A 21,831-nucleotide genomic window follows, 5' to 3' on the forward strand; every position below is an offset into this window, starting at 1 on the left:
AAAACCCTGGACACTGGTGTGGGGGGTGGAATTGCAAACTCGGTGCATAAGACATTTCACTTGTGACTCTCCACCCCAACATTCATTGCTTCTCCGCATTTTTTGCCCCACTAGCATTACTGAAGGTAGAGCAGAAAACTTAAGTAGGTTGGCACATATGGCGCTCCAACACAGACTGTCTGGGTTGTGCACAAAGGTAAGCATTTTTATGGGCAAGGTATCATGCACTTACTTAGAATAAGTCTCATTGGACTCAGCAAGTTTTACTCCAAGTAAATATGCATAGGATCAGGCCACAAGGTGCAATCCTATAAACTCTCTCTGAATTGGAAAAAAGACCCACTGATTTCAGTGGGCCTTGCTTCTAATTAAACAAGAATAGGTTAAGGATCTAAACCCCAATGACTGTAACTAAGGAGTTGATGCCATTAACACACATCCCCTGAAATAAATGGAACCTAGAGCTGCTAAACTATGGACATTGGACCTTGAATGCTTCCAGTCTACTCAGTGAAAGAAACTTTGGGATATGTAAGTGGGATAACAAAAACTGCAGACCATCCCATTCTGGGGGCAATGATGCTTGGATGAACCATGCGTAAAACAAAACATGTAGCACTTGTTAATGAAGATTTTGCCCTAAAACCTAGTGGCAGAGATCTGCATAACGGTGCCTTCAAGCATGTGCAGAGTACATTCCTATAACCAGGGCTGTTCTTAGGACACAGCAAGCCCCAAGCCCCACTCTTTTAACCCCCATTAGAATTAACTGGAAGGGAGCCCTGTACTGGCTGATTTGCCCCGCCCCACAACCTGCCAGGGCTCTCTAAGGACAACTCTGCCATAGCATAAAAGACTGTGGAAAGAAAATGACTTCCTCGAGAAAGGGATGGGGCAGAGGGAGGCACCCCTTCTCATCTACAGTCATTCTTTGGGAATAGCTACACCATTATCTTACACGCAGGTTCTATCAAGTGGCCGCACTCCATGCCATACCCCCCCACACACACAGAAAGAAAAAGAAAGAAAGAAAGAAAGAAAGAAAGAAAGCGCCCCAGACTGGCACCCCGGCTGTTCGTAAAGCAGAGGAGATTCCTTCCCGGGTGGCACTTCTCATTTTAAAAGTTAAGCATCACATCCAGCTCAGGAGCCGCTCCCGAGCCAGGTTCTGCAGCCGCCCTCCCGCTCTCCCTAAGCAGGTGAGATCTGCACCCCCACCCCGCTCTCCTCCTGCTGCTGCTGCTCCTGCTGCAGCGTCCTTGGTGCCAGATAGGGGACGTGCGCGTCTTCCCAAGCCGGCCAGCAGCAGCGCCAGGGCCCTGGAGAGCGCTCTCCTCCTCCTCCTCCTCCTCCTCCTGCTCCTCACACACCCACCCCGGTCCTCCCTCCGCTCGGGGCTACCACTCACTCGGCATATCCCGTGGTCCAAGGCAGGCGCTTGGTCTCCTTGTTGAGGATAAGGATGGGCCGGGCGATGTGGTCCGCGGAGCACTCGATCTCGTCCTGAGACAACCCCAGGAACTCGGGTCTGCCGTAGGGGAAGCGGAGGGGCAAATCGGCGCTGCCGCCGTGATCCGAGCCCGAGCTGCCAGCCATGATGCCTCCCATGAAATTGGCCACGGCAGACTTCACCCGAGTGAGCATATTACTCCTGCCGCTGGCGGCACCGACGGGGCCAGGAGAACCACCATCCAGCTCACGGCGGGAGGGCAGGCAGGCGCGCAGGGCTACGGTTGATCACGCTGCAGCTGCCGCTGCCGCCGCCGTCCCTGGAGCAGACCCACTTCCGCAATGGAAGAACTACATGGAGCGGGAGACCAGCGATTCACCAGCAGGAGCAACCGCCGACCCGGAGAGCGGGAAGCTGCTGCTGTCTCCGCCGCCGGCACCACGAAGCGCTCATTCTCGCTGCTGCGGCTGCGGCGAACTGGCCTCGCTTCCTCCTCCCTCGGTGCTGCTGATTGCTGAGCACGACCCTGCCTGCCGGAGCGGCTTGCGCGGCTAACGCTGAGTCATGTGATAATAATAATCACCAGACTTGGCTCTGTCTGCCACGGGCACTTCCTGCTCCTTCGGCTGCATAGGAAACGCTCCCTCAGTCAGCCGGCCCGCGGGATTTAGCCCCGAAGATCTTGCGGCAGACGCTCACCTCTCTCTGTCCTCTTGGGGAGCGCCAGAGCGAGTAGTGGCTGCAAGCAATGTAGCGAAAGAAGGTGGCGAACGGCGGCACACGGGATTGGGTGGTGGCGACAGAAGGGGCAAAGATCAAAGTGCATTTATAGGTGGCCAAGCTGGGTCCTCCACATATAAGATTTATGAAACAGAAATGGGGAGCGGGAGGTGCTTGCTATCCCTGCCTCCATTCTTGAGCAAGAAGCTGCGAGGAAGGTTTTGGTATATATATATATAGAGAGAGAGAGAGAGAGTGTGTGTGTGTGTGTTAACGAGTAGCCCTTTGAAATTAATAGAACAAGTTAGTCATGGCTCACTTGTCCCATTAATGTAAATGGGACTGCTCATGAGTAAGCTAGCCTGGATGTCAGCTTAGACTGGATGTAAACCCAATTTACTGGAGTTCCCCTCCCCCTTTAGTATAATTACCTACATCAAAACAATGTTAATTAAGTTATGAATGGAGTGGCGGATTCTTGCTAACACGTGAGGAGCTAGTTGAAACAGCTCAGCTCACTCAGGTCAAAGAAAACAAAGTTGAGATCAATGATTTCCAAATTCAAGGAGGAGGTGGTTTCAGAGTTTTCCTGAAGCACAATTGGGCACAGTTTACATGACCAAGATAGGTAGCAAGTCCTATGACTCTCATCTCCCCCACTGGAACAAGTGTGAATTTCGACCCAAAATGAGAGCCATCATAAATCTCAGGAGTAGGCCTGAATGAACAAGTGTGCATTAAGTCCTGGGAAGGGGGGCGGGGGTGGCAGGAGGAAAAAGAAGCAGGGTCTCCCTGAGCGGCCGGCAAGAGGCTTGGAGGCCTGGTCTACCTCCATGGGAGGATATGGCAGGTAGACCGGGCCTCCAAGTGGTGGAGGTCCAGTCTACCTCCATAGCCGTCGGTGGCGGGTAGACCGGGCCTCCGCTTCTGACTTTGTCATCTGGGTCTCCGGATGGTGGGGGCCCGGTCTGCCCACCTTAGCCTTCTAAGGTGGGTAGACTGGGCCTCCATCCCGGACCCAATCCTTGTTGTTCTTCCCCACTCCCTCCCTCGATAGCTCTTTATGGCAGGTGGACCGGGCCTTTGCTCTGGACTCGGTCCTTTTTTTCGTAGTTGTTGGTGGTGTCGTCCACCCCCTTGCTTGCCTGCTGCATGCCTGCCTCCCTTCCCACCCTCCCCCCACCGCCTGCGCTAGAGGTGGCCATGGAGTGACCGGACAGAGGGCAGGCTGGGGCCGTCCGAGCCAGGGCAAGCGGAGTATTAACCCCAGGAAGGGCGTTGGGGCGGGAGGAGGAACGTGGAGGATTAAGCCCAGGAGGGGTCTGTTTGTGTGTGTGTCTGTGCGCGCACTGGGGGGTGGTGGCGGGAGGAGAAAGTAACAGGGTCTCCCCGTGTGGCTGGCAAGAGGCTCGGAGGCCTGGTCTACCTCCTTAGGCGGATATGGCAGGTAGACCGGGTCTCCAAAGGGCAGCGGCCTGGTCTACCTCCATAGCAGTCCATGGCGGATGGACCAGGCCTCTGCCCTGGACTTTGTTGTCTGTGTCGAGCGGTCCCTGCCCGCAGTTCCCTATGGTGTCTGTGGGCGCGCCGGGTGCACGGCGCCCATCCCCACTCTCCCACCCGTCCCTCCCTGCAGATGGGGAGGGCGCAGAGCAGTTCCGGGGGGATCTGGCCACCACACGCACCCAGCACCCGTGGCAGGGAGGCCGCCCTCGCTGCTGCTGCGTCCCAGCGCCCGCCTCCGCCAAGCACGGGGTCATCCCCAGGGGACGTCCCCACCCTTCTCCCGGCTGTGACAGCATAGCACCGGATGTGGGGGGTCACTCGAAGCTCCCGGGACCTGGGGCACGGGGCTGCCCGGCAACAAGCCTGCCCCATCCTTTCGTCCCCACCAGCGAGGGAGTCCGGGGGCCACCCGCCGCTGCTCGGACACAACCGGGGTGGCTGCGCCATCCGGGTCCGCCGGGGGGTCTCTCCTGGGTGGGCACGGGCACACTGGGTGGGTCGGGGAGGGCCAGGCCGGTTGTGTGAGGGTCCTGAAAAGCCTGTCGCTAGAAATCTCTGCGCAGGCCCCCGAGCCAGAGGAGGCCACCCGGGGTCTGAAGGGTTTTCCATAACTGCTCTCTCGGTGCCTGCAGGGGCTCAGTGCTATTTTTCCCCTTGTATCTGGTTCTCTGGCAGATGTGTTTCATGATTTATGCAGGGGCAAAGCTACAACTGAACAAGTGGGACAAATGTCCTTGGTCTCCTGATGGAGGTGGATCCACAACTTGCTCTCCCCATGTGCCTCTCTGAAGTGGTGGTGGTGGTGGGGCTATTTTCACTTTTTGTCCCAAAACCCACTCCAACCTTGCTATGCCCCTTGGTTTTTGAAAAGATATTTAGGTTATTTATTTTCAAATCTACTGTTACACTGCCTCTTTCTCCACTTCCCAAAGCAGTGAGAAGCCCCAGGGGTTTGCAGTATGTTTTGGATTCTGAATTCCTTCGAGAGGATAATTTCTGCACGCTGTCAGTGGCTGACATACATAAAGGAATATTGGGAACTAGGGAGTCACCAGGGCTGCCACACAATGTGAAAGACAGCCCTGGTGGTATTGTGCAATAGTGTAGTTTCACAATGACTAGAAACAACATCCACACAGTACTACTTCCACTGTTTCAAGTAATACAGTGACCACAGTGTGATCCAGTTCAGCTTATATGCAAGTGGAGCATTGCCAAGGAAGTCCTGCCTTGGACTTCAGAAGATAAAACTTTTTTTAAATGAGGGGACTGGTAAAAAGGAAGCTGAAAGGGAAAGTCAGGCGGGTCAAATTGCTCTAGAAAGCATGGAGCTTACTTAAAACCACAATAATAGAAGCTCAGTTGAAATACATACCAAGAATGAGGAAAGGTACTACCAAGTTCAGGAGAACCCTAGTGTGGATAACAAGTAGAGTCAGGGAAGCTATAAAAGGGAAGAAGACTTCCTTCAGAAATGGAAGTCCTGCCGAAACGAAGAGAACAGGAAGGAACAAACTCTGGCAAAAGAAATGCAAGGATAAAGGATGCAAAAAGAGAGTGTGAGGAGCATATAGCTAGAAGTGTCAAGGGAAATGACAAAAGCTTCAATATATCAGAAGCAGAAAACCTGCTAGGGAAGCAGTTGGCCCCTTAGATGATGAGGGCATGAAAGGGATTATTAAGGAGGATAAAGAGATTGCAGAGAAGCTAAATGAATTCTTTGCATCTGTCTTCATGGCAGAAGATACTGATTATATACCCTCTCTGGAATTGAGCTTTTCAGCAGGGGCGTAGCAAGCTTGGAGTGGGCCCAGAGACAAGATTTTAAAATGGGCCCCTCCTCACTGAAGTTCAGCTCATGAACTAAAGAAATCTTAAATAAGGCGCATATATACACACACACACACACACACACACACACATATATATCCTATGTGCCACAATAGAACATCATCCTGAATTATTTTTTAAAAGGTTTTGTAAATTGTGGGTGATGCAAGTCATTTAATGGCACTAGAGAAAGACATGTTGTTCTGGTAGCTCCAGGTCTTAACACTCATATCAATTTCAGAGGATGAATACAACTGAAGGAAGGCCGAGTGGGTGTGCAGCTGGGGGAGTCAGTCATGTGGCTTGCCTCTGGGGGGCCCCCCAAGGCAGTGGGCCCCCAGACAACTGTCTCTCCTTGCCCTATTATAGTTACGCCCCTGCTTTTCAGGTTTAGAGGCTAAAAAACTGGGCAAATTTGAGATGACAAGGGAAGATGTTCTAAACTAAAAAACCCCTAAAAATTAACAAATTGCCAGAGCCAGATAGCATCCACCCAAGAGTTCTGAAGGAACTCCAATGTGAAATTGCTGATCTCCTCGGAAAAATATGTAACTTGTCCCTACAATCAGGCTCTGTACCAGAGGACTGGAAAGTAGCCGATGTAACGCCAATTTTAAAAAAGGTATCAAGGAGGGATCTGGAAAACTACAGGCCAGTCAGCTTAACTTCTGTACCGAGTAAATTGATAGAAAGCGTACTTAAGGACAGAATTGTTAAACATAGAAGAACAGGCCTTGCTGAAAGAGAACCAGCATAGCTTCTGCAAGGGCAAGTCTTGCCTCACAAACCTTTTGGAGTTCTTTGAGAGTGTCAACAGGCATGTGGATAAAGGTGATCCAGTCGACATAGAATACTTGAACTTCCAAAAAGCTTTTGACAAAGTGTCCTCACCAAAGGCTCTTGAGTAAACTTAGCAGTCATGGGATAATGAGAGAGGTTCATATGTGGATTGGTAACTGGTTGAAGGATAGGAAACAGGGTAGGAATAAATAGACAGTTTTCACAATGAAGGGAAGTAAGCAGTGGATCCCCCAGAGATCTGTACTGGGACCAGTGCTCTTTAACTTATTCATAAAGGAACTAGAAGTTGGAGTAAGCAGCAAAGCGGCAAAATTTGCAGATGACACTAAACAATTTAGGGTAGTGAAATCCACAATGGATTGTAAGGAGCTCCTAATTGATCTCTCCAAACTAGGGGAGTGGGTGACAAAATGGCAAGTGTGGTTCAATGTAAGCAAGTTTAAAGTGATGCATATTGGGGCAAAAACCAAACAAACCCAACTTCAGATGTACACTGATTGGGTCTGAGCTGTCAGTGACTGATCAGGAGAGTGATCTTAAGGTCATGATGAACAGCTCATTAAAAGTGTTGACTCAGTGCATGGCAGCTGTGAAAAAGGCAATTTTCATGCTAGGGATCATTTAGAAGAGGACTGGGGGGAAATGCTTATATGAGAATGCCCTATATAAATCTATGGTGCAGCCACATTTGGAGTCCTGCTTACAGTTCTGGTCACCGTATCTTAAGAAGGACATGGTAGAACTGGAAAAGATGCAGAAGAGGGCAACCAAGATGATAAGGATGGTTTGGAGCACCTTCCTTATGAGGCAAAGCTACCGCATCTGGAGGTTTTTAGTTTGGAAAAGAGGCGACTATGGGGAGACATGATAGAGGTCTATACAATTATGCATGGATAAAATTAAGAGTGGACAGAGATTAATTTTTCTCCCTCTCTCACAACACTAGAGCCAGGGGTCATCCATGAAGAGAAGGTTGGGAAATTCAGGACCGACAAAAGGAAATATTTTTTCACACATCACATAATTAATCTATCTTGGGGCATATGATGCAAGGGCAAGTCTTGCCTCACAACCCTGGTCTGGTCCCCCTGGTCTGGTCGTGGATCGGTCCGTGAACTTTTTTTTAAAAAATTTAAAAGTGAAGGAAGTACCTGTAGCCCCTTCGGGGGGCTTGCTGAAGCCACGGGGGGGGGGGGATCAGCACGGGTTCCCTCTCCCCCTGACGGTCTTCCTCATCACCGCCGTGGCCGGGTAAATGAAGTGTTTTTGGCCCTTTCGGGCCTCCGTAAGAGTGAGCGGCTGCCAAAATGGCTTACCCGGCTGCAGCGGTGATGAGGAAAGCCAGCTGGGGGAGAGGGAACCCGCGCGGACACCACCACCCCCGCGGCTTCAGCAAGCTCCCCAAAGGGGCTACAGATATTTCCTTCACTTTTAATTTTAAAAAAAGTTCACAGACCTTCCGGACCAGACCCGGCGGTCCAGTTCCGCTCCGACGGAACCGGGGGGGTGGTTCGGTTCAACTACGAACCCATGAACTCCCGGACTGGACCGCCGGACCAGTCCGCACATCCCTAGTGCTGGGTGTTATCAGTATGCTGATGACACCCAAATCTACTTCTCTTTTTCATCTGCTTCATCAGGAAATAGCGTTCATTCCCTAAATGCCTGCCTACAGGCAGTAATGGGCTGGATGAGGGATAACAAATTGAAACTGAATCCAAGCAAGATGGAGGTGCTTATTGTAGGGATGAGAGATCTCCCTGTGCTGGATGGGGTTATACTCCCCCGGAAGGAGCAGGTACACAGCTTGGGGGTACTCCTGGATCCAGACCTCACCCTCGTATCTCAGGTGGAGGCTGTGGCCAGGAGTGCTTTCTATCAGCTTAGGCTGATTCGACAGCTGCGTCCATTCCTTGAAGAGGATGACCTCAGAACAGTGGTGCACCAGCTGATAACCTCCAGGCTTGACTACTGTAATGCGCTCTACGTGGAGCTGCCTTTGTATGTAGTTCGGAAACTTCAGTTAGTTCAAAAAGCCAGGCTGGTCTCCGGGGCAACTCGGAGAGACCATATTATGTATGTTTTGAAACAGCTGTTCTGGCTGCCGATATGTTTACGGGCAAAATACAAAGTACTGGTTATTACCTTTAAAGCCCTGAATGGTTTAGGTCCAGGTTACCTTAGAGAGTGCCTTCTTCGGTCTGATTCCCACCGCATGCTAAGATCATCTGAGGAGGTCCAGTTCCAGTTGCCACTGGCTCGTCTGGTGGCGACCCAGAGGCGGGCCTTCTCTGTAGTCGCTCCTAGATTGTGGAATGCGCTCCCTGCAGAAATCCATAATTTGAATTCTTTATTGGCATTCAGGAGAGCCCTAAATGCCTACCTGTTCGGCCTGGCCTTCCAGGATTTTTAAATTGTTTTAAAGGGTTTTTAATGTATTGGGTTTTTATAAGGTTTTGAATTGTTTTATTTTTTAGCTGCTTTATTGTATTTTAAATTTTTTATTCCCGATCATTGATTGATTTTAACTGCTTTGTGATATTTGTGAACCGCCCTGAGCTATTCTGTAAGGGTGGTCTAGAAATCGAACAAACAAACAAATAAAGCCCTACAAACTGCATATCTGTTCAGAAATAAGCTTTCCAGCCTGATCTTGCTCAGTTTTTCTCCCAAACAAATGGCCAATTTACATCATGATGTCAGTTCATGGGAATCCTGTAGTATGTGGTGTTAACATAATCAAATGGGAATATCCAAAACTGGGTGGAGACTATGGTCTACAAACCATTGTGAATTAGTCTACTTATACTTAAAACTTAAGATCCCAACTAAGAACTAAATCAATTTAACTTCAAATGTGGTTTGTGGGAAGTGTCTTTAGATTTCCATTCAATTATAAAACCTATCTAGGAACAGAACAGTACCATGCAATATATATAATTTGTACTAACTGGACTTCAATTCTGAAAATTAGATTTTGAATGCTCTCAGAAGACTACTTATTACAGGCCAAGGAACAAAACCAGTAAAATATAAATAAATTAAATTAGCATGCAGCCAACTTGAAGCCGTTAAGTAGGAGGAAGAGACTGAACATATCCTTCTAAATTATAATGGCTATTAAATTATAATGGTAGTGAGTCACTATATATGCATTTTTCCAGGAATCCAATAAAGAAACAGTGAACATAAATTTCATAAAGCTATCTACAAAGCAGACACCTGAATGTTTACATGCATGCAGAATTATCTGATATGTATAGAAATTTAGTATATCTTGAGTGTTCAAATTTCCTGTGTAAACAATTTATTAGAAAAATGAACAGTGGACTTAGTAGGAATGGAGGTGTGTGCTACTATGTATAAAGTGGACTGAGTGACAATATATATTCTCATTAGGTACAGTAAAAGTAGTGATAAAAAGATTATTTTTATTATACATTCAATCTGTTATAAAGAGAGCAATTTGAACTGCTCATAGTTCTTCCTCTGAAAAGCATGGACCCTTCATGGATGTATTATCAGCACCATTCAATTCATTTCTGTAAAAACACCAGAGAATTATGCTGCGCTTCAAAAACATTTTTAAAAGGTGCTCCTGTGTAATTTAGAAGAAATAATGAGGGAGGAGCATAAAATTGCATTTTCATGCCAATGCTTTGTGGTTCATGAATGATACAATTTTATGCAATGTGACATTTTATTCCACAAGGCTGTTTGGAAAGCAGCTGGCATGATAAAGATAATGGCTGGGAAGCTTTCACATCACTGCAGCTTTCACTGATATAATGCAGGAACTAATCAGATGTTACTTTTGAGGCTCTTCACACAAAGCAAAGCAGAGTTTCTCTTGCAGCATTTATATATGTTAGTCAAGCAATCTCTCTTCTGCATAAATTTTACCCCATACTAACAGTGATCCTATTCTTGCGTTAAGCCCACTGTGCAGATTAGAATCCCTTAATTCTCCTCAGATGGTAGAGCACAGTGCTACCCCAAGGCGGGTGGGGGTGGGGACAAACCACACCAGCATATTGATACACTTGCGTGGGCAGAATGTTACCATCAGTGGCAGGATGCTGCCACCAGTGGCATATAACTATCAAGGGGGAAAGGTAGATGGAGCACCTTTCTTATGAGGCAAAGCTACATAAGGAAGGTGCTCCATCTACCTTTCCCCCTTGATACGTATACACATTGGTATATACCATGGAAATGATTGCCAAGAAATTTAGGACCAACAAAAGGAAGTCTTTTTTCACACAACACATAAGCAACTTTTGGAATTCTCTGCCACAAGATGTGGTGTCAGCCAACAGTCTGGATGGCTTTAAGGGCAGGTTGGATAAATTCATGGAGGAGAGCTCTATCAACGGCTACCAGTCTGGGGCTATAGGCTACCTCCAGCCTCAAAGGTGTGGGAAGTTGAAGGGGAGTAACATCAGGAGAGAAGGCATGCCCTCAGCTCTTGCCTGTGGGCTTCCCAGTGGCACCTGGTGGGCCACTGGGTGAAACAGGATGCTGGAACAGATTGGCCTTGGACCTGATCCAACAGGGCAGTTCTTACATTCTTAGAAGTGTGACAAGAAAGGAATGGAACTTGGGGAAAATATTAGGCTTTGGGGTGGGGCCGATTTCCATCTCCCACAACTTGCGCCGGTTTGCTGCCTTTCGTTACTAGAGATTAAAAGCAACGAGCTGCTGGCCCCGCCAGCACCAACCCCTGACCAGGGGCATAACTATAATAGGGCAAGGGGAGACAGTTGTCTGGGGGCCCACTGCCTTGGGGGGCCCCCCAGAGGCAAGTCACATGACTGACTCCTCCAGCCACGCACCCACCTGGGCTTCCTTCAGTTGTATTCATCCTCCGAAACTGATGTGAGTGTTAAGACCTGGAGCTAGCAGAACAGCATGTCTTTCTCTAGTACCATTAAATGACTTGCATCATCCACAGTTTACAAAGCCTTTTTAAAAAATAAATTAGGATGATGTTCTACTGCAGCACATAGGATGGATGGATGGATGGATGGATATATATATATATATATATATATATATATATATATATATATATATATATATACACACATATACATATACATATACATATACATATACATACATACACACACACACACACACAATTCAGCCTCATTTAAGAGTTCTTACTTCATGAGCTAAGTCAGCTGACCTATTACACCATTCCATGATTAGGCTTTGGGTATGGTCAGGGCAGGACTGGTCATCATCCCCTGCCACAGTGGCCAATAGTCAGGGATGGTGGCAGTTGTGGCCCAACATCTGCAGGAGGACCAAATTTGTGCAGCCCTGCTTTAAAAAGTGTGTCATTTTTTTTAACGTATAAGCTGCAATTCAGTTTTAAAAAAATCTCCCAGACTAACAACATCAAGCAATACAAATACAATAACAATACACATCAAAGATTAAAGTTGCAGGAACAACAAGAAATATCTTTTAAGATATTAAAAGTCAATAAAGCCATCAGCTAAAACCAGCTTCACATAACGTGCCAGAAGGCTGCAGCAAGGAAAGTCTTCGCCTGGCACTGTAGAGACCTCAGCTTTGCTGCCAGGTGAGCTTCCTTTGCAGGGCATTCCAAATGTGGGCACCACAGCTGAGAAGCCCTTCTCTCCAATCACCATCAACTCACTTCAAGAGATGGAGGGACTCAGTGGAGGGTCTCTTCTGACTATTGTAAAGTTCAGACAAGCCCATATGGCAGATGATAGTTTTGTTTTGCTGTGATCCCACCTCACTCCAGATATTAGTTTGTACCTATCTTTCTACTGTATTATTGTGATAGCTATATCAGATTGTCCAAATTGTCACTGTGATACTACTGGGGTGGCCTGTCCTTGAGGCGAGGTGAGGCAATCACCTCAGGCAGCAGATTATTACATAGATAGTGAGGTGGTAAGATTCTCTCCTGCCTCTGCCTTTAAAAACAGGAAGACAAAGGTGCCCAAGTGGGGTGATACTTGGTACCCTCCCTAAGGAACACAGAGGTCTGGATACTATAAATTCCTACAAAAGGTTATTACAATAACCAAATATTCCCTGTTGTGTTATGGACAACAGGAGTGCAGGTAGCTAGCATTAGATACTGCGGCCTAGTTCTTGGTGTTGGCTCTTTCCCAGTGCTTCATCTTTCTTCCATTCTTCCTTAAGCAACAAATGCCATTTGAAAATAACAATGCCTTTAAAAAAATTATGGCCAAGGTTTATGTGCCACTGAATGGGCCAATGGAATAGCGGAGGCTCAGCTATGTCAGTAACCCTTGGGTGCATGGCAGCATTTTTATTCAGTGATCAGGTTTCAAAGCAGAGGGGGAAAACAAAAGGATTCTGTTTACCATTACCCAGCAACATGGCCTGGATTAATTCATAATTATGAGCAGTAGGCTATCAGACACTTTATAGCTGAAGGAAAAAAGAACACGCCTGTACCTAGGAGTGCAGATAGGGTGTAAGACAGTGCAGTATGACAATGCAGCTTTGTCTATTTTCAGGCACCATGCCATGGCAGTGTTCCCAGAGCAGTGCTTTTAAAAGCACAGTGTGGGGTGGAGGGGAAAAACTCTATGGAAATGGTCAAAATGTAAAGGTGTTGACTATTTTGTTTGAATGGATTTGGTGTATATTTTCCTACCCACAGGGTGGGGGCAGCTAATGTTGGGTACGTGGCACTAGATTCTGAAGTCTAACCATTTTTAACATACAATACACAGAGGCTGTTCTCACGCACAGCCAAACCCAGGCTAGGGACAACCAGCTTGGGTTAGGCTGCATGATCAGGCCCAATCCCACTGGGCCAGTGCTGCTCAGCCTGGCTTTTAAGCCTGGCTGCTAGCCGAGGTTAAGGGAGAAAGCACTCCCTTACCCCCGGCTACCTGCTCATATACAAGCACAGGCTGCTTCCAGCCCAGCCACGCACAGCGATGGGTGCCTTGAGCACTCGTTTCTTGGGGGAATCAGTCCCCAATGCAATAGGCGTGATGAGCACTGCATTGTGGTATTCACAGAGGCCAGAACAACGAGTCCCAGCCTCAGATCAATCCACCCTGCTCCATGCTGCCTGGAGCAGGGCTGATCATGTAGGAGCACAAAGTGCGCTCCCACCAGGCTTAAAAGGATCGTCTGTGGGGGAGGGGGGAGTCCAGATTTGGGAAGCATTTCCCCCTGCCCACTCAGTAGGTCATGTGAATGGCCCCATAGTTTCACCAATTGGATACAGATGGCCAAACAGGCCAGTCTTGATGTGCCAAATGAGGAAGGGCCACTTTAATTTTTATTATAGTGGGAAATGATATCAAGCATAACCAATATAAAATGTTAATGTTCTGGGACTTGTTACTTGGTAAAATATAGATGGATTTTGTAAGATGGATTTTGTTGTAGGCACACTTTAATACTTCCAAACTTGCATTCTGAATAAATGTTTAGAAATGTCTACTGTATCTCTGAAAAAATAAATAACTATTTCCTGTAAGCTATTTTTTTTAGGACTGCATATTTTGCTCAGGGTTTCTATAAATATGCACCCTGCAGCAGACAGATAAAACATTTAAGAGTGTGGTGAGGCAATTCTCATGTTTTGATTCTGTTCACAAATAATATACAAATAATAGCTTTCCTGGCAACAAAACCTGGAATCTTAGTTTTCCGGGGTTAATTTTATCTCAGTTTTTTCACAATATACTCTTCCCAGGTTCTATCTTGATTGTATTCCAAAGATCATTTTCTGTTTTAATGTCATGAATTGTATTTTGTATCTGTTTTACTGTAACTGATTTCATGAGTAACCAAATACTAATATTCTTTCCAGGCACTTGTTTGTTTCCTTCCTGTTCTGCTATCTTTGTAGGTACATGGTCAGCAACAGACAGTCAATGCTGATAAGATTCAATATATCATATTTCATTTATGGTAGCAATACTTGAAAAAGATGTTCTGTGCTAATCCTTTTGATTGATCATTTTATTCCTACTCATACTTGGAAGATGTAAGCATGGAATGCCCACCTCAGATGGGCACCCCAGTGTAAGGTGTAGTGCTGATATGGGGGCCCTATGAGGATCCCTGTTATGAAAGCTCACATCTCCCTAACCCACATGCCAAACGTTCTTGACACCTACAAGCACTTTGGAAAGATGTATAGTTTAACAACATAATACAATGTAGCGAACAGCAGATTGTGAACAATTCTGCAACATAGACAACTAATACAGTATGGTAGCAGAGAAGCAGCACTTATATCATTTAATTGGGGTGAGGTGATTGTATTGTGTACCATTTGGCTATTAATTTATATATTAGCTCTTTGGTGTTAATTGAGGAGGTGGTGAGAGTCTGCAAGGTCCAAATTCTGGCTGAGGTGCTTCTTCTGTTTCAAAGTCCAGGTCCTTTCTCCACTTAGGTACATAATAAGCTGGGATTTCTGTTCCAGAATTTTGCCCACAAGATCTGATATAATTTAAAGACACATCCTTTAAACTTGAGTGCTCTGGGCTATATGAGACTTAGAGATTTTGTCAATTCCTTGTTTGAGTTTTGATAGCTTTGCTGTGGACTAGATGTCACACCTGCAACCACTGGTACCATGGAAGTACATTGACTTTCAATTTCTCTTGTAGTTGTAGCTTAGGTAGTATTACTTTATTTTTCATGATATCACAGAACCTTGTGATGTTTCCTGCCTGCTATATCATAAATTGTGAAACTTCTTGTCTAGGATTGAAAAAAGATTGCTCCAAGAAGGAAGATACTCATTGTGGAAGTTCTGGAGGCCTCCCAGTCCCCCAAACTCCCTGCTCCCCTCTCTGCTATCGGTAATTGTCTGGGTGGCCAACTTGGCCACCCAGCAACATGGATGGGATCATCTGTGGGGGAGGTAAGCTTTTCCCGGCTTCCTTCCCTCACCCCATCTGACCCCATTCTCCATTCGTGAGAATGGGCTCAGTATCTCCTAAGCCACCAGAACAAACAAAGATTATTCTTTTTTTTTTAAAGGACTTTTTGGACTGGGGACAAATTGATGCCCCACCCACAGGGATCTAATCCAATAAGAACCTTTTACACTACAATGGTGCTAGGTGAGAAATTTGGATGATCACATCTGTCAGAGATGAAGAAACCTTAGCTTGAATTTCTCAAGTGGAAAGGGAAAGATTATTGGTGCATGATTAAGCAACAGCGAGATGGTGCACCAGATGGGAGGAGACATGCACGCTCACTCTCCTCGCATGCGAGCTCACCAGTGCATTTGAGAGGGTGGGCAGATGTATTGTCTGAACTGGCTCAAAGAGAGAAAATAATAAATCTAATACCTATCATTTAAAATGCTTTGGAGATTCTCTCCAGCTGCTGGTGGGCATGTATGAAAAACAGAAATACCATTTTAAATGAGTTTGTATCAGGTTTTTAAACTGATTGATGGTTATGGATTTACAGTCACATTTTAACTTTTCTGTGCTATTATGCCACTTGTGAACAGATGCTTTCTGTCTGAAACATATTGTTTATGTGCACACCATTTTTTCTCCATAGAGTTGTACACATTTGGAAATGTCTCTTTTACATTTTAACTTCTTCCTGCTTCTTTAGTCATAATTAACAGGCTCTCTGACTGAGTTCCTTCCTACTCCTTTTCCATGACCATGGCCTTCTGTCTTACTGGATTTTCTTCACTGTCCTTATGCCCCACATTCCAGTAAAGCTGACAAGGTCAGGAGAAAGTATTTCAGTTTCACCATCGCTGGTGAGCATGTCAATGCTCTTGTGAAGGATTAATTTAAAAAATCAGGCTAATGGTGATATTGACAAGGTTCTTTCTAGGCCCTGATGCACTTGTAAAAGGCAGAAGAGTACCCCCAGCCTCGTCGATTTCAGTAGAGAATGGGTATGGTGAAAGAAATGGTGGGGCAGGGAGGCAGACGGAACAGAAGGGTGTTACACACTGTCTACTTGTTACAAACCATATCAATATGCATCCAAATAAATAAAGTCATAGGGCAGTAAGTATCTGGGATACGTAAGTAGTAGGGAGTGTTCTTCCACAACAACTAGAGGGGCGTGGTGACATTTAGCAAAGGAACATCATACTTTGTCAACACTGAATCGGCAAAAGATTTCCAAATGATAATTAACATGCTTGAAAACACAGGTGCAATTTAGATCTCTATATATATTATCTACAAGGGTGTCTGGAGCTTCTGATAGGCTACAATTAACTACCTTGGAGAAGACTTAAAGCCAAAGGAAGAGTGCAACCTACACGTTGATTTCTTATCTATGAATAAGAAAGCAGTCATTTCTGCCTCCAAAATGAGGCACAACATTTTCAAGAAGAAGGCCAGTGAAATAAAGTCTTGTTTGTAGGGAATCAGCTGAAGAAAAATAAAATGCATGCAACTTTTACAGAAAAATGTATTAATAAATGTAATTTATAACTGTAAGAGTCTGTGTAATCAATCAGGCAGAGAAATATCAATAATAGCAACAGACAGTGGTTTATTTTAACACAAACTTATAAAGGAGGTTGCATCATATCCTCACCATACCATATCTGTTCTAGAGCCCTTGATGTCTATATGCATGTTATCATGCACTTTCCATAAGCAATATCTGACTGTACCATGACAATCTGCAAAAACTGCATCATGTTTAAACTACAGGCACCTAGTAAGGGTTTTAATGTGACTGGTATATTTGGGGGGAAAAAACTTGCTATTTACAACAAAGTCATTATTTTGGATAGTGACAGGCTGTCAGTTGTGGAACAGCTTCTTAATAATTACCATTAAGATGCATAAAACAAAAGAATTCAGACAAAATGGTTATGATGAATCAAATTGTCAGCTTGGTATATTTACATTGAAATGCAGTCTCTCCTCAGTGCTGTCAAAAGGTGCAGAAACATACGATTTAGCCTTGAAAGTGAGGCAATCTTTTGCATTTGACTGTTTTTATTATTGCACTTTCCTCTTGCCTGGTAAGACATACGATCATCATGCCTCCCTAATGGCAAAAGTAATAAAGAAAAGTCTGTGTGTGTCTAAAGTGGCCCGCCTCTGTTTTTCTGAATGAATCTTTTCAACAGAAGTGTTCTCTGCTTTAGACAGCAGATTTTTATGAAACAACGACCACTTCACCTAGATCAGCTTGTTTGCCTGTTCTGTTGATGTTAATTAAAGATGAACAACTTCATGAAAAAACCCAGTGAAACAAACATTTGTTTGTTTGTGGGAAATGAGATGAAGATGGAAAATGTTTGCAACAGTTCAAGAAAAATGTAGCTAGGAATCTATTTTTGAATCAAGTTAACCTCTAAAAATTGAAATGTTTCAGGAACCTGAAGTGTAACACCAACACTTCTGTTCTGATGTGAATCATTGAGCTCAAAGACCATACCTGTGCAATCTGGCCCACAAAGCAGAATCCAGTCTACTAGGTGGTGCAGCCTTTGCCAGATGTTAACAATCCTCTCTGTTTTACATTCCCAGGCAGATAGCAAAGACAGACTTAATCAGTACCTAGCAGTCTACCACAGAGGTCTGATGAACTGCATTTAGCAAGTTACAAAAAGATCAAACCAAAGCTTTTCCAGTCCAGCATCTCATTTCCCACAGTGAACAACCAGATGTCTCTGGGAAGCCCAGAAGCAGACAAAGGCTATAACTCTTTCCCATCATCAATCTCCTGTAAATGGTACTCAGAGACATACTGCCTCTGAACCTGGAGATGGCATATAACCAATGTGACTAGCTGTATACTAGTTGTGAAGACTTGCTGAAGTCCTTTAACAAATGGGGAGGGAAATAAACTCCAGTCCATTCAGACAAAAAAACCCCAAACAAGTTATTCATTACTTGATATTGGTTGGAGGTGAGCTTTGCTTGGTTGCACAGAATATGTTCTGTGATGGCTCTGCAGATGTGCATATTGATCACTCAGTCCAAATTTAACTCAGAAAGCGAAACACAGAGAGGCAATTCTTAGAGGCTTAAGCAACTTACCTATGCTATGGTTGAGAGTCTCTGGTGGCAGCATTCTGTCTGATCAGTCATGATGGTGCTTTCTGGTCCCCCATACAAAGCCTCTTGGGTGAGGAAATAAACTTAACCATCTTGCAGGGCAACTTGAGGACTGACTCCCTGAGCCCTGTCCTGTGAGAGTCAAAAACGGGAGTATTATGTATCTCTGGGCAAATCCACCCAGTAGACTCAACCTCATCACTTGGTCCCATAGCAACTCACATTTGTGACCATCAGCTTTGATATGGGCCAGTCATTCTGCTATCTCAGAAAGCAGGGCTTGAGCAGATTTGGTGAGAACAGCACTTGTCTACAGCAATAAGGCGAAATAAATTACCATAAATAATATTACTTTTTAAAAAGTATATTAAGTGTTGGTTTGTGGCAGTTTCCTTGGGTCAGAAAAAATTGGGTCGGACAAAATCTGACCTACTTCAGCTAGCTTTAAAATGGGAGCCTTCATTTGGTTATATCGCAATTAGCCATTTGTTATGCAGCTCATGTCTATGCTCTTCTAAGCATAGACATTTATATCATGCAATGAAGCATTCATGCTGCAGGGGCACAGAAGCACAAGAAGAATGCTGAAGAAATGTGGAGGATATGGGAAAGAACATTTTGGCTCCGTAAGCCTCTGTTTTGCAGAGGACTAACAGAGCCACAATTTAAGCTTTCAGACTGACACAATAGTTGCTCTGAAATATGTATGGAAAGTCATTCATGATTATAGTATATTAAACATCACAATCTTGCTCAGTCTATAGTTTCTTGGAAGACAGGATATCTTGCAGATGCCATTGGCCTTTCCTTTCTCATCTTTCTCCAGTTTGAAATACGACTGGAATTAGCGTATATCTAAAATTGGCGTTTTTCGTCCCAATGTGCATCACCTTACACTTGCCAACACTGAATCGCATTTGCCATTTTGTCGCCCATTCACCCAGTTTAGAGAGATCCTTTTGGAGCTCTTCACAATCTGTTTTGGATTTCACTACCCTAAATAGTTTGGTGTCATCTGCAAATTTGGCCACCTTGCTGCTTACCCCAACTTCTAGATCATTTATGAATAAATCAAAAAGCACCGGATCCAGTACAGACCCTTCAACACTGTCTCAGAGACATTGGGAGAAGACTTTGTACATGTTAAGATTGATGTCCATTGTCTAAGAAACCTTTTGTGATCAAGGAACAGCAGAATGCCCAGGCTCAATAGCTGAACTTCAATATGAAATATAAAATCCAATGCTTGACTATATGATTTAAAAGTAGAGGTGGCACTATATATATTTATATATAGTGGCATAGGGACAAGGGGGGAAATGCATATCTGGTGAGAGGATAAGCTCTGTTCTACATGTTAGATTTCTGAAAGAGCAATAATAGTATGTTTTATTATTCCTAAAGTATATTAAAGTTAAAAAAAGGCCCCAGTATATTTTACTATTCCCTTTCTAAAAAAAACTTTCTTTGGAGTCCTATGGATTTTGATGCAGTTAACCATCAAGTTAACATGCTTAGGACTGAAGGCTTATTATATTCTCTGAGTTTATGATCCAGCAATGGGAGGAGATGGGGCAGGCTACCTATCTGTGTGGTGCCTCCCTCTGGTGCCGCTTATAATGAAAAGCAACATCATGAACCTAAGACGACACATCTTTTTAAAATTATTGTGGCAATACCTAGCCTTACCAAATGTATTAATCTAGTTATTTCTGTCTTCTGTGCATAAGAGGAGTGAGCAGGATAGAAAAGAGCTGGAGAGAGTGGGGAGAAATGTGGCAATGAAATGATAATGTTGTGGCAATTACGTTTAGCTATAGTATTACTTTTACATTATATTACTTTTTAGTTATATTGCATGCACTAGGTTTTCAGATCTGCAAACTACTTGGGACTAGAACAGAGGCAGCCAATCTGAGCCCTTCCAGTGGCAATAAACTCCAGATGAGGTGATGGGAGTTGTAGTCCAACAACTACTGAAGAGCCTCAGGTTAGCCACCTCTGAACTAGAGCAACCAAGACTCATCTCATCTAGTCTGCACTCTGGCACTCCGATTGCAGCCAATTATCCATAACTTCATCGTAACAACAATAGTGCTTAGAGGCAGGCTAAGCAAATAAGACATCAGTTGAATTAATCTCCTCTTGCTTGTGTTTACCCAGCTGTAAAGGTAAATGTGCCATCAAATCGGTTTCGACTCCTAGCGACCACAGAGCCCTGTGGTTGCCTTTGGTAGAATACAGGAGGCCTCCTCCCATGCAGTATGAGATAATGCCTTTCAGCATCTTCCTCTTTTGCTGCTGCCTGATATAGGTGTTTCCCATAATTTGGGAAACATAATTCCCATAATTTGGGAAACATACCAGCGGAGTTTCGAACCGGCAATCTCTGGCTTGCTAATCAAGTCATTTCCCTGCTGCGCCATTAAGTGGCTTACCCAGCTGTAAGTTATACAAGATAATATTTAATAACTAAACTTCCCAGAAGTGTTTCATTATTTATTATCCCCAAATTAATAAAATATACCCTTGGAATATGAAGAGGATTTGATCTAGATCAAGTCCTAACTTCTGTAACACAGGCTTCTCTCTTAAATCGTTGCTTCAAATTCATCTAGGTGCAATCCTGTATTAAATGCTAAAAGCTCATTGAATTTAATCTTTTGGTACATTAATATGCCAGTGACAGAATCCTGGAAATGACATGCAAAAGGGAATATAGTCCAGTAAACTATAATGGCAGGGTAATGGACAGTTACACTTCCCTAGGAATCACTTATCCATTCACCTTTTCTTTTTAAAAAAAACACAACAGAATAGAACAAAAACGTGCTAAGAAGGAGTTTACATAACTTTCCCGAGTTTATTCTTTGCTCAAAATCCTTACAATCCTTACAATGCTTCATCCTTACAATGAAGGATATTTTAAATATCAAAATTCAACCTGGTGTCCATTTCAACTTGAACCCCATTCCATGGATCAAAATTGTATAAAGGCCAAACCACATGTTACATTAAACACATACAGGTGAAACTCGGAAAATTAGAATATCGTGCAAAAGTCCATTAATTTCAGTAATGCAAATTAAAAGGTGAAACTGATATATGAGACAGACGCATTACATGCAAAGCGAGATAAGTCAAGCCTTAATTTGTTATAATTGTGATGATCATGGCATACAGCTCATGAAAACCCCAAATCCACAATCTCAGAAAATTAGAATATTACATGGAACCAAGAAGACAAGGATTGAAGAATAGAACAATATCGGACCTCTGAAAAGTATACAGTGTACTGTTCTTGATTGGCCAGCAAACTCGCCTGACCTGACCCCATAGAGAATCTATGGGGCATTGCCAAGAGAAGGATGAGAGACATGAGACCAAACAATGCAGAATTGCTGAAGGCCGCTAATGAAGCATCCTGGTCTTCCATAACACCTCATCAGTGCCACAGGCTAATAGCATCCA

General features: G+C 44.6%; 1 protein-coding gene across 9 annotated transcripts in view; it reads right to left on the bottom strand.

Moving 5' to 3' along the window:
• Window positions 1-21,831, bottom strand: part of PPM1H (protein phosphatase, Mg2+/Mn2+ dependent 1H) — a 216,703-nt gene that overhangs the window by 149,738 nt on the left and 45,134 nt on the right. For 6 of the 9 annotated variants that reach the window (XM_053255505.1, XM_053255512.1, XM_053255506.1 and 3 more), the window contains 2 exons: window positions 18,343-18,492; window positions 8,487-8,631 (listed from right to left, as the gene is read on the bottom strand). In XM_053255505.1, the coding sequence (XP_053111480.1) occupies window positions 8,487-8,631; window positions 18,343-18,376 (179 nt within the window). In that variant the 5' untranslated portion in view covers window positions 18,377-18,492. Of the gene's footprint in view, window positions 1-1,408; window positions 2,168-8,486; window positions 8,632-18,342; window positions 18,493-18,582; window positions 18,671-21,831 lie in introns of those variants that run through there. The other 3 variants (XR_008308503.1, XM_053255504.1, XM_053255507.1) reach the window with 2 other exon arrangements.

This window comes from Hemicordylus capensis, chromosome 5 (assembly GCF_027244095.1).
Source record: "Hemicordylus capensis ecotype Gifberg chromosome 5, rHemCap1.1.pri, whole genome shotgun sequence".
NCBI lineage: Eukaryota > Metazoa > Chordata > Lepidosauria > Squamata > Cordylidae > Hemicordylus > Hemicordylus capensis.